We start from the raw sequence: 16,395 nt of genomic DNA, 5'->3' as shown, positions 1-16,395 counted from the left end.
TTTACTAGTTACATTTTCCTTAAGTCTGTCTTATTTGGTATGGCGCCCTACCCCCAGGATTAGAATTAACTTTAGGGCAGGAATAGCTAATTTTTTTAAATCTTTTTTTGGCTCACTTTGGCATGCCCAGAGGTTTCAGAGGCCATTTTAGACTTAAACATCTACTTTTCTGAAACAAAATTACCACCAGAATAGATGATATGAGTGGCTGTAGCTTTACCTAATTACTAGTAAATAATGACAAACAAATGTATGCCAATAACAGAGAGAGAGAGAAAGAGGGAGGGAGAGAGATTTTTCGTAATGTGCTCTGGAAGGTGTCCTATAGCCGTCGGTCAGCTGGTGTCTTCTGACAGAATATGAGGCACCAAGAGTCTAGATGTGGAATGATACTCTTAGGGGGTCCCCCGGAAGTCTTTTCCTGACCCAAACTTCTTTGGGAAAGGCTATTGATCTTATGTTGGTTTTTCTTTTGTCATTCATTCTGTTGGTCATCACCCTCCCATACCTTGTGGTTTACAGCCTTGCTAAGAAAATTTTTATATAAGAAAGAAATTGTGTAAACTTTCAGGGGTGATAATGTTATGCAGCTGTTTGAAAAACAAAGACCAAATGTTACTTCTGACTAAATTACTATTGTATTTTCCAGCAAACAGGGCATTACGTTCATATCAAAGCAGCTTCATAATATTTGCTGGCTTTAGTAGACAAGGCATTCTTTGTTTGAAAACTCCAAATGAAAGGCGTCATTATTATTAAAGAATTATTTTCTGCCCTTGACCCCAAATTAAATTCACATTTTAGAATTTAAACCAAAAAGTTTCATGTGTTGATTGGACCTCCTTTTGTTCAACTGGAAAATCAGTAATTACATCCAGTTTTTCTTATAAACTGTGAAACAAAACCATGAGGAATTAGACAAAATAAAATAACAATGGCGTTTTTTTACCGCCATCAGAAAAATATGTTCAACGTGAATGCAGTTTGAATCTGAATATAAGTGCTAGAATTTTCACAACATGATGTACACACAGGGCCAAGTAGGTCAACCAGTGAACAGGTAGATCTCAAAGAGAGGTTCCAGAAGGACCGCGGGCACGTATCCGCTGCTCCTTCTCCACACTTGGCCACCAAGAAGGTCCTTCATTATCCCAAGGGAAAGATAGTGTGAGAAAGGTGAAAGGAGCCAAGGGTATTATTATTCCAGCAGAAATAAATGAATCAGAGAATAGGCCCCTCTCCTCACAGATATCAGTTTCCCATTTTTCAGAGAAGGAAACTGAGGCCCAGGCAGATGAAATAACCTGCCCAGCATCTTCCTGCTAGAGACCAAGGACGCCAAGGAGAGGCAGGCAGGCCCCCTGGCTTGAGACCTCGAGCACCGGCCAGGCTGCCTCCCTGCACCTGCAGACCCCCGGGGCAGACAGGCAGGTCTCCTCTGTTCTTTATTTTCTCTATCCGTGCTAATTGTGCTTTTCCCAGAGTGAGCACTAGAAGGTGATCTGCATTTTTCACGTGGATGTAAACCGAGGGCCGGCTTTCTTTGGTGCATTGGACTGAAAACACAACATGTCAGCCGGGACTGTAAAATGCCGGAGGGTGTTGAACGGCGGGGTGGTTCAGCGGTGCGGACAGGAGACATGTCAGTCACTCCCGGTCACCAACTAGCATAGCACCCAGTGTGGAAGGCTTGTTCCCATTCCATTCTGGCTTACTTTCTGACGTTTCGGAGAGAGACATTAACCGGTCTGTCTTGTGTTTCCAGTGCAGCATGACGTGTGCCCCTCGTCTTTCAGAGCCAGGGCGTTCCCCAGCATGTTATTTTGCCAGCACAGCGCCGATCTGTGGAACATTGGGATCACTGTCTTCATCCAAGACGGCCCCTTCCTTACCGTGCGGCTCGTGCTGATGACCTATTTCAACGTGATCAACCAGATGCTGGTGTTCTTCGCTGTGAAGAATTTCCTCGTGGTGGTGTTACACCTCTACCGCTTGGTTATCTTGGTCCTGGTCGTCCGGGCCTCCTTGCAAAGCCAGCCACAAGTTCTGCAAGGAGAGCACAGTGGTCCCGCTGGAGCAGCCGACAGAGGGGTCTCACCTGGGGACTGGGAGAGAGGCTCCAAGGAGGGCGTGGCGATGCCTTTGCGGGGCTCGCCAGTCGCCTCCGACGGTGATTACCCCACGCCGTAGTTATTTATCGACAGTAGCATGCAAGTGAATTATTTGACTTGCCAGTTTTTCTTACAAACAGAATCTCCTTCTTCCTTTTTAAAAAAAAAAACCTTGCCTAATCATAATTTTCCAAAGAACAACATAAAAATGATCTTAAACCAGTCAAAATAATGTCCATGGAGTCACTTTAAAATGGAGCTAGAGCTGCCATCCTTGCAGGTCTGACGCCTCACACTTTGGAAGGTTAAGACCACAAAACAAAACTACCTTTGGATGGGACCTAGAGCAACATTGTATCCCCCAAAAACTGCCCGCAAGGATAACAAGAAAAGTAGATATTCTGACTACCGGATTTACAGCTACCTGACCACCAACTGAAAACCTTGTTTAGCATTAGCATCCTTGTGTCATGTTATGCGCACCCATAGAAGTGCCTTCCTTCTATTGATGTCACCGTTCTCCTTCCCTTTCTCAGAAATACCCCTGGTCTTTGTCTCCTCGTTGGAGCATTATTTGGGCTTCCCCCTGAATCGGTGCTTTCTGAATAGCTATTTTTATCGATCTCAAATAAATGTTTATTGCCTTTCACTTTGGAAGGGCTTTTAGTTTTAGGTTATCAAAACAAAGCTGGGAATTTTTTTTTTTAACTGAATGGAAAGAACTTTGATTAGCGGCCATGGCTTTGACTTCTGTGTGATGGTATCAGATGTTAGAGTGTTTCATCGACTAAGTGATTTGTTTGTCCTGAAGGGTTTGCAAAGCTGTGGACCGGGTTCCAATGACATGCCCTCAGGAGATTCAGTGCAAACTGTCCCAGCGGTTACCTGAAAACAGAAGCTTTGAACTTCGGCTCCATTGTCAGACTATCTCATATGATCTCTTCTGCAATGTCCCTCTGACGTTAAAAAAAAAAAGTACATTCTGTGAATGCAGAACAAATAAAGGGTAATGTGTCTTTAAAATTACCTCAGTGTGTGCTAGAGACAGTGAACATCTCAGCCCAGCTACTAGAGCACGGAGAGCCCTCTTCACTGCTGCACACGCCTTCCCAGAACATCATTTTTCTGGGCTGATGTGGTGCTCTGTCAAGGCGCATATGCTCTTACAGGAATTTTATTGCTTTTGGCTTGAGCACCACAAAATTCACAGCAAGCCATTTCAGTTAGAGATCTACTGGTTGCGAGGCAGGATATCCTGGTAATGCGAGCAAAGTCACAATTTCCACTCTGAACGTGATTTGCAGAATTTGTCAGTATTTTTCTTAACTGAACTTCACTGTTTTCTGTATACCCAAGTCGAATTTTGTGCGTTGGTGCAAGGAAGTGCTGAATCAGTGAATAATGGGGTTTCAGGCCCTTGAAGTGTTACCATAGTTTTTGGTGACTGCCAGCAGTCACTGCAGCCCCTCTGAGCTGCCACAACAAGGCATGGCCTTAGGTCTCAGGAAAGGGGCTGGTGATGGAGGCTTGCATCAGCCCCATGGCCTTCGATTAGTGATAGGGGTCAGAATACGTGTGGTACAGCATTTGGAAATCAGGACATTTGCCTTTGTTCTCTGCATTAAGAGTTCATTTTTCCTATATTGAGATAGTCACACTTTTTCTATACACTGCTGTACTTTCCAGATGGAGGTAATTCAGAACGTTTTCTTTCTTATTTTTGCTTTTAAACGTACAGTGTGAAAACTTACCTGGCTATATCAGAGTAATTGCATGAGGCAAACAGTTTAAAAACTATTTTTCTGGGGCTCCTCTTATTATCCTCAGGAACTCAGAGAGACTTTGAAATAACGCAGGGTATAACCTTAGATTAGGTGTGACTTCATTGGGACAATTAATTGGGACAATTTTATCTATAAGTCCATGTGACATGATATCTGTTCAAAATATCTGATAAAAACTTTCATAAGCAATCTCTGTTTTTATGCAGAGAAATCAGTAGTTTCCGAGTAATGCGTTCCTCAGTGCCTCATACCATGCTTCTATTTCTTTTCTTCCATGTGTTTCTCATTTTAACAATCTGATTGTAAAGTTACCCATGAAACTAATGGGATGCATTTATAATTTTCCATAATAATTTTATGAAAGATCAGGAAATCATATCTATATAAAGGAAGAAACTTGACAACTTTTAAGGGCATGTTATTTAAAATGCTTCACAACTGAAAGCAAAATAATAACTGCTATTTATAAAAATGCCTCAGCAGAGTCTGTTTTTCTGTTGACTATTTTATGGTGAATGTTTTCCTCCACAACATGTATGTGCTACTTATTATTGCAGATTTGCTCATGGCATACTTTTCATGTTTGAATTTTTTTCCAGCAAAACAAACAGTGGGCCTCTAAAAATAGATCAGTATAAAGTAATACGGGCTGTTGCAAGGATATTTTTAAATGCTTTCGCATCTAAGACTTGGCACGGCTTTGTGAATGAGTTTCTAGTATTTAAGTGAAGTATTTTGTAATTAACATTCTGCCGAAGGCCTGGGAAATATGAAGTTCGAAGCCTCGCTGCACTTTGAGCTCCAAGAAGGCAGAAAGCACCCAGGACCATCACAGCAGCTGATGGTGGGAAGAACAGAAACACACTGTGGCAACGTTTTCCAGGAAAATCTACTTAGGGCGTCATTGGTTAACCTAACTGCCAGTGCTCCAACTCTTTTGAAATTACTGTTCTTATTGTAGAAATAAAATCTATATCCATTTAGCTTATTTAAAAATAAAACTTAAGTGCAAGTTGTATCCCTAGCACCCCTCATGAAAAGCTAAAAATTTATTTAGTTATTTAATTTTTTTTAGTAGAATACTTAGCATTTTTTAGTAGAATGCTAAACAGGATGTTTGAAAGCATCCAAGTGTCTGCTGTAAGTAAAGTGGCTGGAATATGTTGACATCCTGGGACTTGTGTCCCTTTAATTTGTAATCAGAGAGGTGACTCTGATCATCTGTATGATATAATGCAGGCCACACCTCTGTACCTGTACGGACCCTGTATACCCTGTACAGACACAGGCCAGTTCCCTGCCGCCGAAGAAAGTGGCTCATTTGTTATCGCTGTTTTATTTTAATTGCTTGAATAAAACTCAGTCAAATATCCTCTCTCAAAACATAGTTCACTTGTGAGAAAACACAATGTACCTATTTTAGTGATTCTGTGTAAAAACTCATCTCATAAACATTTTGTGTGTTTTCTTTACCCTTTCTAAAGATTAATCTCAGAGAACGTAACTTGACATTGCAAGATTAGTAAACTGTCTCTGTCTTTGATGATGTTGTTAATTCATATTTAAACTGAAACAGATAACATATACAAGTAAAAATTTGAGTTGGCAATAACATTCTTTTTAATCTTCCCAAATGAACATTGCTGCCCACATGTAGCAGTTGGCTCTGCTGCTGTTTCACTAACAGGCAGCAGCAGTTCAGGACTCATAATATCAGAAAGACAGGCTAAGAAATATCGGGATTTACTATTGTAATATTAATTGCTAACTTAATAGCAATTTTTCAAAGCGTCGGAAGGCGTGCATTGTAGGTGTGCATGCTTTAGGGGTTTTACCCAGGTTTCAAAGCTCAACACTGACTCTTACCATGTTTGGCATTTAATCTCCATGACTCTTAATCAACTCTCCTGTTAAAAGAAAGAATTGCAAGAGGCCAAGTCTCTGTCCACATTCACTCTAATCTGGTGCCAGGAAAGTGAGATCCTGAAGTATTATGGAGCCTTGGAGAAGTAACTGAAAAAAGCAAACAATTGAATTACAAGGAAAGATTGTTACCCTTTTTCTAATGTCAGACTTTGTGTTTTTCATTTAATGGACATTCTGATCCACTCTCGGAAAGATCTGATTTGGGATTAAACTACAGCTGGAGGGTGTTTATAGCTCTGAGACTTCAAATAACGTTCCTTATGACAGGAGTAACTCTAAACAACATTTGAATAACAAGTGCTATGGCCTTATATATTATGAGTGTCCAGCATGTATTTTATAAGAATATTTCCTCTGAATTATTCATATTTATAATATTTTGCCATGAATGACCTTTGTATTTTGTTTTATATGCATAAAGTAATTTGCCTACAGCTTTACCTCGATGTCTATTTTTTGCTTGAATTTCTTGTCTTTGTTCTCTACTGTAATTCATTTCATTTACTTTTTAAGGTCTGGTTTAAAAAAAACTGATCTATTTAGAGTATGACTAAAGTGGCATTTCAAACTAGTGAGGAAAGACTGACCAATTTTATAAATGATGTTGGGAAATTTTGCGAACCATCTGGAAAAAATAAAGTTAGATTTTTATCTCACGCAATATATAGAAATAAATTCCAGATGGATTAAAGATCTAAATGTAAAACTGAAAACTATAAAATATTAGAAGAAAATATAGAAGAATGTGTCTTTAGCATTTGCAGAATGGGAGACTTTCAAAGCAATACATGAACTTGAGAAGCTTTGAACATGGAGATTGACAGCTTTTCCTATCTACAGGTTTAGAATTTCTGAGTCGCTAAAGGCATCATGAATACATTGCTATTTTTTTCTTCCTTGGTATAAAAATTAGAAAGGAAGAACCAACTTTATTTTTTTGTAGAAAATTGAGTCTCGAACAAACAAGAAAAGCATATAAACACCAAAGAAACTATTAAAATTAATCTAAAATCCTGAAAAAAATCAATGGCTTTTCTATGTATAAACAAACGTCATGTAGAGTACATATCTGAATGATAGACTTACATGCAACATGAACTAGAACAGAAAAATGAATAAGAATAAACCTAGTAAATGTACAAGTTCCATGTGAAGAAAAATTTGAAATAATTTGGAGGATCATCAGTGGCTAATTTAACAAATGGAAAGATACATTCTGTTGGGGAGTGGTAAGAAGACAATATTTTAAAATGTATCAATTTATCCTAAATTGATACAGAAATTTAAAACAATCTTTATAATGTTATCAATAAGATTTTAATTTTTATTTACTACCCAAGCTGATTTTAAATATTTTATGATAAAACAAGCATGAAAGATTACCTGGAAAATACTAATAGGAGAAAAAATTGAGAGAGAGAGAGCTTACTGTGTAGTTAAATATATCATAGAATGACAAACGAAGAGAATTTTGTCAGGCAGAAGAATAGAACAGAATAAGGTCAAGAAATAGACTGAATTACATAAGGATTTGATATATGATAAATCATGAGGAAGTGATAGAGTATTATAAGTGGTTTAAGATTTTTAAAATATCAGACTGGACCCTTCCTCATTCCTTATCTCCAAAACTTTTCAGATGGATCAAAGAATTAAATATAATGATTAAAAAACATTGAAAACCTTGCTTTTATATTTGTAATGTTGAGAATATTTTCTAAGCAAAATACAAAAGAGATCATAGACATAGACAATTCATAAATTTCAAGTTGTAAAATTAAACTTATAACATCATAAAAATGCCATAAGTGAATTCACAGATTAAACAAACTTGGTAGATATTTTTGCAACAAGTGTAACAACACATTAGTTTTCCTAATGAGAAAATTAGAAAAAATGGAAAAAATAAAAGTAAAAAACACCCATTGGGATAATGAGCAAAATATGTAAGTATATGATTCACAGAAAAAGAAATAGTTATGGAAATGCAAATCAAACCACAATGAAATGCCATTTCTCAAATGCAAACTAAGCCACAAGATACCATTTTTGAATCATCAGGTTGGCAAAGATACAGAAATATTTTAGAATGCTGTATTAGAGGGGATCAGGGGAAGCAGACATTCTTTTTCATTGCTAGTGAGGATGCAAATTGTTACAACTTCTTTGGAAGACAGTTTGGCAATATGAGTCAGAATTAAAAATTCATTTATCATCTGAGCCAGCAACTCAACTTCTAAGAATGTATTCTACAGATAAATGTATGCAAAAATGTGTGTATAAGTCTGTTCTGAGCAGTATAGTATCCACCAATAGTAGTTGCTGTAGTAGCATCGATAGGGTCATTATAAATTTTGGAACATTCATACTACATATTACCATATAGCTTTTCAAAAGAATGAAGTAGAGCCGTGAGTGCTGATAAGGAACAATCACAAAATTTTGTTTTGTTTTGTTTTGTTTTAGGTAAAAGTAAGAGTACAAACCATGATGTTACTATGTCATTCTTTTTAGAAATGTTATCCATTCCTTTACAGGTGGCTATTAAGTGTACGAAATGTGGCCCAAGTTTCCAATGACCATGGACGTTCCTACCTTTTCCTTTTTTATGTTACATTTATGCTTTTTATAGGTTAAAAGCTTTTTAAAGATTTTACTTATTTATTTTTAGAGAGAGGGGAAGAGAGGGAGAAAGAAAGGGAGAGAAACATCAATGTGAGAGAGAGATACATTGATTGGTTACCTCTTGCAGCCTCTGTGACCAGGGACCAAACCCACAACCCAGGTATGTGCCATGACTGGGAATCAAAGCATTGGATGATGCTTTGCTTTGCAGGACAGTGCCCAACCAACTGAGCCACACTGATCAGGGCCATAGTTTAAAAGTTTTAAGTGTGTGTGTGTTTTTTTATAATTTTAAAAACAATTATTAATAAAAAGAAAGTTCACAACTTACAGAGACTACTACAGTGTACAAGCGATTAAAGTGTTTTTGTTAATGATATCAGAGTAACTACTCTGATATCATTAACAAAAACACTTTAATCGCTTTTACCGAAGAAAAACAGCCATTGTAACTAAGGATGATTTTCAAATGCTTTAGATAAATCAAAGGTTTAAACCATGTCAAATACTGTTTATCCTATGAAATATCACACCTAGGAAAATAAAATAATGACTAGATCTTTTTTTTATTTAATCTTTATTGTATTTTTCCATTTCCATTTAGTCCCCTTACACCCCCATCCCCCCAGCAATCATCACACTGCTGTCTATGTCCATGAGTCTTTTTTTGTTTTTGCTTAGTCCCTTTACCCCCAACCTCCTTCTCCCCACTAGCTGTCATCTGCTGTCCATCTATGAGTCTGTCTCTGTTTTGCCTGTTCAATTTGTTCATTAGATTCCACATATAACTGAAATCGTATAGTATTTGTCTTTCTCTGCTTCGCTTATTTCACTTAGCATAATGTTGTCCAGGTCCATCCACACTGTTGCAAATGGTAAATTTTTCTTTTTAATGGCCAAGTAGAATTCCAACCCTTCTGCAATGTTGGTGGGACGCAGACTGGTGCAGCCACTGTGGAAAGCAGTGTGGAGACACCTCAAAAAATTAAACGTGGATCTGCCTTTTGACCCAGTGATCTTACCTCTGGGAATATATCTGAAGGAACCCAAAACACTAATTTGAAAGAACATAAGCACCCCTATGTTCACTGCAGCATTATTTACAATTGTCAAGATATGGAAGCAGCCCCGGTGCCCATCAGTAGATGAGTGGATGAGACAACTATGGGACATTTACACAATGACTAGATCTTTACGACCACAAAAAATCCAACTGACTAAAACACATTGGATATTGATGAGTACCATGGAGATACTTTGCAATAACCACTCTGATGCCTTCACCTCTCTGACACTTATGGAGCCACCAAAACAAAAACCATAGAAGAATTTCACATTGAATTATTGTGACGCTGATTTCCCCTGGAGAGATGGAAAAGGGAAGGGGCCCGAAAGAGAAAACTTCAGAAAGAAACTTTGCATCTATTTCCAAGTTCATATTCATAGCGTGTCTAACTCCTGTGTATATAAGCTTTTCAGATTTTTGTTAAATATGTATTGACTTTACAGTTGATTGTGATAAGTGATCAAATGGATCATATGCAAATCTGATTAAATTAATGAGGAAAACAAAAATTCCTAAACCAACCATATGTCAGATATCATATAGTTTTTATATCCAAACTAAAATTTTTGGGCAAGAAAAATTGGATCTACAAGACAAAATATGTTTTCTCTGTGGATGCTGTTGTTCAGCTTCTGCCAAGCACATAGCTGGAGAACTCAGATGGCGGTGATTCTGGGATCTGGGGGTTGTTTCTGCTTCCTGGCAATGAATTTTCTTCCCTGTTACTCACAGGTTCCCATATCACCTGAGTGACAGCTAATAGCTGGGTTGAAAGCTATAATTGTTTCATCAGTTCTCTTGGTTTCAACAAACTCCTATAACTGGCAGTTTTGATTGGTATCTACTTTCAACCTTTCCTGGACTCCATGCTGAATTTGCATCCCCTTTCCTGGATATTCTGTAGGCCTCACACACTCAGTACATAGAGAATACATATCTTACCACGCTCTGTGCTGCATGTAATGCTTAGCAGCATCTCCAGACACTCAGGCACCCGTGAGAAAACTGACCCTTGGCTCTTCTTTCTTCTCCCTCCTACTTAAACTAAGCTGCAAGAACTTTCAGTTCTGCTGCTTGTAATTCCTTTCAGTCTTGAAGCTTCTCTCTCTGTTTTGAATGCTACTATTCTAATTTAGGCTCTCATCCTTTCCTGTCTCAGTGACTGCGGTCCCTTCCCAACTGGTCATCGAACCTCCTGGTTAATACTCTGTAATACAAGAGGAGACTCCCCCCCTCAAAATACAGAATTTATTTATAAAAAAGTATATACATATTCTTATATGTTTAAGCTCCAGTCACCTGCAAAGCACTCTCCATTTGATACAATATAACTATCAAGACGTTTTCTCCACTGTGCAAAACAGTTTTGGAACTTGTTGATTTTGATGTCTTCTGCCATTTTTTTTGTATTTTTATCTGTTTGTTTCAATTTCTCTGTATGGGCAAAATATTTCCCTTTGAGAACATTTTTCATCCAGATAAACAAAATAAAGTCACTTGGATGAGATTGAGTGAACTGAAACCCCTGCCGTGGGGGTCATGAAGTTTTTGGCCAAAAACTGCTGAACACTCAGTGTAGTATGGGCAGGTATGCTCATAAATCACTCATCAGGAAATGGACAATGCGCTGAGTCTTCAAAGAAAATTCACTAAAGCTGAGCACAGCCTCTCACAACAACACCAGCTGGCACAATGATACAGGTGGGTTCCTAGAACACTCACGTAGGGTGGGAAGCCTGTACTACAAGGGGCCTGCCCGCCAGATGATTCCAGGTTTTGGGGGTCCCCCCTTAAATTATTTCGAACTGCATCCAGAGCTGCTCTGAAATGCATAATTGATCATATGTCTCTTTTATTTAAGACACATTGACAATGTCTCTGTGCCAACAAGATCAAGCATAAAGTGTCCCAGGTAAATCATTGAGCATCTTTCCCAAGCTGGTTCTAAGCCTACTTTTCAACTTTGTTTCCCATCACAGCACACACACACATAGACACAGCTGCCACCATAACATACTACTCATGCTCCCCTAAACTGGTCATTATATATTCTTCATATTGCTATATGTTTGTGTACCTTGCTATGTCTTTTTTCAGTGATGTCCTCCATTGCCACCACTCTGTTACTGATTCCTATTTATTCATCTCTCACCTCTCACGGGCGGCCCATTTCCCCATCCAGAGTTGACGGCTAGGGGAGGAGGAGATTGTTCTGCACTGTATGGGAACCACAGGAGAGCGAGCATGGGTATCATCTGGAAGCAGAGACACTCTCTAGTCCTCGGCCCCTGATTTCTAGGGCTTCCTTCGAGGAAGCAATGCTGATGAGGACACTGGGTAAGACAACGAGGATGAAGAGCTGTGGAATTTGTCACTTATCATGGTCTTGGACCAGGGCCTGCAGGATAAGCAACAGGTCAGTGGTCCCCTCTTTTTTTCCAGTCTGGCTGAACTAAGCAGTTTCTCCCATATTTACTAACCTAAAGGCTTCTACTTACATTGCCTTAGTGATGCCTTCTCCCGCTCCCTGCAAAGATTCTCCCTCCTAGCAATATTTCCCCCTCCGCAGTCACCAACATCAGTGAAAACTCCCACAAAAGCTTCAGAAGGCTCAGCTCAAAGACCACACCTGCCTGCTTGCAGAACTGACTCCTCTTTACTGTGTGTTCATAGCATTTTGTACTTTTCTCTGTCCTGGTATTTATCATAATATATGTAACAGTTTGTTTACATGCCTGTCTCCACCGAGCCTGAGATCTGTCTGAGGGCATGAGCATATCTTATAATGACCACACGGCTCCAGACAGGCTGAAATTTTGTATGTTCCCAGCATCCACCAAGCCTCTCTCTGTCTCCGGACTTTGTTCCTGCAGGTGCTTCTTCCTGGGCCAGCCCCTAGCTCCATCTCTCATTTTCTGACAGCTGGATTCTTCTCGTTGGGATTCCAGTTTAAATACAAGGTGTTTAGAGAGGTTGCCACTGTCCCCTCTCCCAATAATCTCCATCACATTGATTTTTATTGTATTCCTACCATTTATCACTAGTCAACATTATCTTTACTTTATATGTTTATTTATTCACTGTCTATCCAACCTATAATGTAGAGGTCAAGGGCATCTAGGTTGTTCATCTCTGTGTCCCCAGTAGCTAGCTGCTTCAAAATTACTGCTCAGTACATTATATTCTCTGTGCATATTTATATTAATAATCGTTTTACAAAACTAAATTCATACCACATAAATTGTTTTATTCACTTATTATCATTTCTTAAGCTTTTCCTAATGTTAACTGGTCTTGAGAACATAATGCCTACCTACTCCTCAGTGTGGATGCAGGAAAATACCTAACCACCAAACACCCGAGGCTTTCCCAGCCATCATTGCCTTGCCACTTCGCCTTTGGTGCTGTAAAAACCTTTTCTTTGTGGCCTCCTCCACTCCCCTGGTGATAGGTTTCTTCTGTATGTCTGGGTCTGTTTCATTCCTCCACTCCATAACTGTTTTATTTTGTCCATTTGGACTAATCTCCCCCTTTGCAATTTCCCTCCCATTGATGGCCCCATCGCAGCTTTCCCCCAAATGCCCTTCCCACATTTCCAAGCTCTTCTGGCACTTCCAGTCCAACGTGTCCACAACTGGTTCTGAAATACGTCCTCTCCCAATCCAGTGCCTTTTCTTGAACACCCCCATTTCTGTTCTGTTCATAGAGCCACCATCCTTTCAGTCACTTTGGCCCAAGCATTTTGATTGACTCTCCTCATTCACACATTTGCTGAATCTTATTTCTTGTTTTGCATAATGAATATAATTTTGTTGCTTTGCTTTGATCTTATGTCACATGTGTTCAGCGTAAGATTTCAAACATACAGGACAGTAAAAGGAAGAGAGTAACAATCACATGAATATCCATCTTACTGCAATGTTCATTATGAATGCTTTGGAGGTCATTCTTTGGTGAATCTTTTATTTCACATAGAAAAATAGATAGATGATAAACAGGTTGATGGTAGATAGGTATAGTGCACACAAATGGGATAATGTACTAATTAAATATTTAAGAATGAAAACAGCACAAGAGTTATAAAAATTGTGGCTTACTCTAAATTTGTTTGATGGATTAACTTCAGCTCCCACACTTGTCAGTGTTGCCTCTGTGAAGGCATGTATAACTTCATGTGGAAAGAGGAAAGGTGTCTACCTTTGAGGCCTTTTGTGAACTTGAAATTTGGACAAAACAGTAATATGATAACCTTTGGAATTGGGACCTTGTTTTATTCATCTCTCCATGACCCACAGAGACTCTCATGGAACAGGTGGAACACTTTTGTCCCTATGAATGATGAGTGGCATCAACAAATATCCTTTCACGTCCTCTATATACAAGCCAGCGCTAGCTGTGTGAGGTATACACAAACAAATAAGACATTGCCCTGCTTTTGAGGAAATTTATATCCATGGTTTTTAAAAAAAAAAAGGTACTATAACCTCCATATACTTTGGTTCCTATGACCTCTCTTCATGCCAGTGAAGGGCTTGCTCTGTGGGTTTTGTGTAGAACCTGATGTCCCCAGCCTTGCTCCCAACGTGAACTTTGAAACTTGAGAGGGATGCAAACAAGAAAAAAGATCTAAGAGGGCTGATTTGAAAGGAATGAGAGTTGTTTGTTTTTTGAAACACATTTTGTAGGTTGATGGCTCTTGATCACTGTGGGCTGGCCACTGTAAGACCCCCCAAACACCACAAGAGCTCATCTTGCACTTGTAATGATTTTGGCTGTATACTCTGCTGTCTTCTGTTCAAAGGATGCACCTATTCTGAAGAGGCTTCTGCCTGAACCCAGCCGTTCATCTATACTTAACATGGTGGGATACTATTCATGTGAAAGCACCACAGGCGGCTTGAAAGCATTGCATGGACCTTCCAAATAACATAATGTGTATTCCTAGCAGATGTCCAAGGTAGATGAGGCTCGATGTCATGTGTGAGGGAGTACTGAGCTTTATTTTTACAGATTCACTGGGCTGAAGGGAAGAATACTGGGGGTCATCACAATCCAGAAGTCTCAATTATAGCAAAACCAACTTAGAAGAAAGACATATTTTGTCTCTACTTGAAGATTACAATCTCTTTCATTAAATCTCTGCAAGTACTTTCCAAAAAGTTTAAAATTTTACTGAAGCCATACATGGCATAAAAGCCTTTAGAGAAAATGCTAGTTTGGGGAACATGCCAGTCATGTTTCGAGAGCAGATGTCCACCACGTCTCTCTTTGGGGGGGCAGCCCATTAAGCTGCATGCTGCTGAATCAGTCGTGACAAAAAATTCATCTAGCCCAGCTTATTCTGGCTTGAGAGTCAGCAGCATGAGTGGCGATGGCTGGTATTTCTGGATCTGCCGTTGCTTCCACTTTAGAGACTGTTGAGTCAGACCTGACTGAACTCACAGACATCTCTGGTTCTGCTGCACATACACGCCTCTTCACAGACTAAGCGCTGGTGATCTATAGCATCCTGGTAATTTGTGTTTTAAAATTAAATTGCACACCTACCTGCACAGATGTAGAATCAGCACCAAGCAAAATAAGCTTACCCTCAAATCTCTGTGTTCTGTGTTCTTCTGCAGAAGACTAAACGCCCAGGCACTGATCCATTTATTATACAGAATGTGGCATCTCTGGGGATGACAGCCACATTCATCAAAGCTCCAGTCCCTCGAAAGGGATAATGTTCGGGAAATATTTGAGCAGCTATCACAGAATTCATCCTTGCCTTGTGGCTTTTCTAAAACTTAATAAAAGTCCTCTTTTCAGTAAAAATCTTCCAGAGAATATAGACCTCATTTCTTCAACTTCTTGGAGAAGCCAAAGCAAACAATGATTATTTCTACTTTTTAGCTTCGTGTGCCTCAAAAATGCTCTTTCACTTAGTATCATGCTATTGATTTCCTTTCCAAAGTTGCCACACAGGGTTTTAGTCAAGATGGATTCTGCTCTTTATTTGTACTTTGAGTCACATACCTTTGGTGCCTCTAAGCTTGAAGGGATGTCAGATCTTACCTCTCTGCAAGCCGAGGAATAAAGGCTGGGAGAAGAGAAGGGACAAGTTGTCCTAGTTGTACTCCAGCGAGTGGCAAATTCCAAGCCAAATGGCCTGTTACAAGAACAAAATACAAACAGAACATAAAATAAAACACAAAAAAGTAAACATTTAGTTTTCTGCTACTGACATATCTATAATACCCTTAAACTAATTTGATCTGCCCAACATTTTAGAGTTTCTATGATTTCACGTCAGTTGTTCATTTCCATCCTCAAAACCACTCTGAAGGTGAGGTTTTTTTCTTCTTAGTCCAGTGAGAAAATTAATACTCAGAGGGGCCAAAAGATTGGCAAAGGCCATGTCTTTCAGCCTGAGCGGAGGTTCAAGTCCAAAGGTTAAGATTCCCAAGCAGGAATGAATTACAAAATGATGCTGTTCCATCAATGAGCAGCAGTGAGCACAAACCAACTTAAAAATCTGAATAGATCTGCCTTGTCCGTTGGTCTGAAATTTTCCAAACTCCCCTTTGACTGGCAAAATGGTTCTGCTGTCCCTGAAAGTGGGTCCAAAGCCACTTTCATAAAATGACAACCATGTCACCGGCATAATCAAGGTGGAATTAAATCACCACTCTATTTTGTTGGGCCTGAACTGCTTTGCTCCCAGCAGCTTCCATCTTTAGGAATATTAGAGTCAGCCGAATGCCTCTTCCCAGTGAGAGACGTGCTTGTGCACATTTGTTCAAAGAAAACTGTTGCTGCTGCTTCTGTGGTACTGAGATTCCTTATGTCAGAGTGTTTTTCTTTTGATTCTCTTCTTTTCTATATTTAATGGAGCTGGGAAAAG

General features: G+C 39.3%; 1 protein-coding gene across 2 annotated transcripts in view; it reads left to right on the top strand.

The window, feature by feature from the left end:
* TMEM26 (transmembrane protein 26) overlaps window positions 1-6,249 on the top strand; it is a 36,205-nt gene extending 29,956 nt beyond the window's left edge. For both annotated transcript variants that reach the window (XM_037139952.2, XM_037139951.2), the window contains one exon: window positions 1,766-6,249. In XM_037139952.2, the coding sequence (XP_036995847.2) occupies window positions 1,766-2,190 (425 nt within the window). In that variant the 3' untranslated portion in view covers window positions 2,191-6,249. The remainder of the gene's footprint in view (window positions 1-1,765) is intronic.
* Window positions 6,250-16,395: the final 10,146 nt, after the last annotated feature.

Source organism: Artibeus jamaicensis, unplaced genomic scaffold (assembly GCF_021234435.1).
Source record: "Artibeus jamaicensis isolate MK-2021 breed Jamaican fruit bat unplaced genomic scaffold, CSHL_Jam_final contig_332, whole genome shotgun sequence".
Classification (NCBI taxonomy): Eukaryota; Metazoa; Chordata; class Mammalia; order Chiroptera; family Phyllostomidae; genus Artibeus; species Artibeus jamaicensis.
Note: the sequence above shows the minus strand (reverse complement) of the source record. Positions and strands in the feature narration are given on the sequence as shown.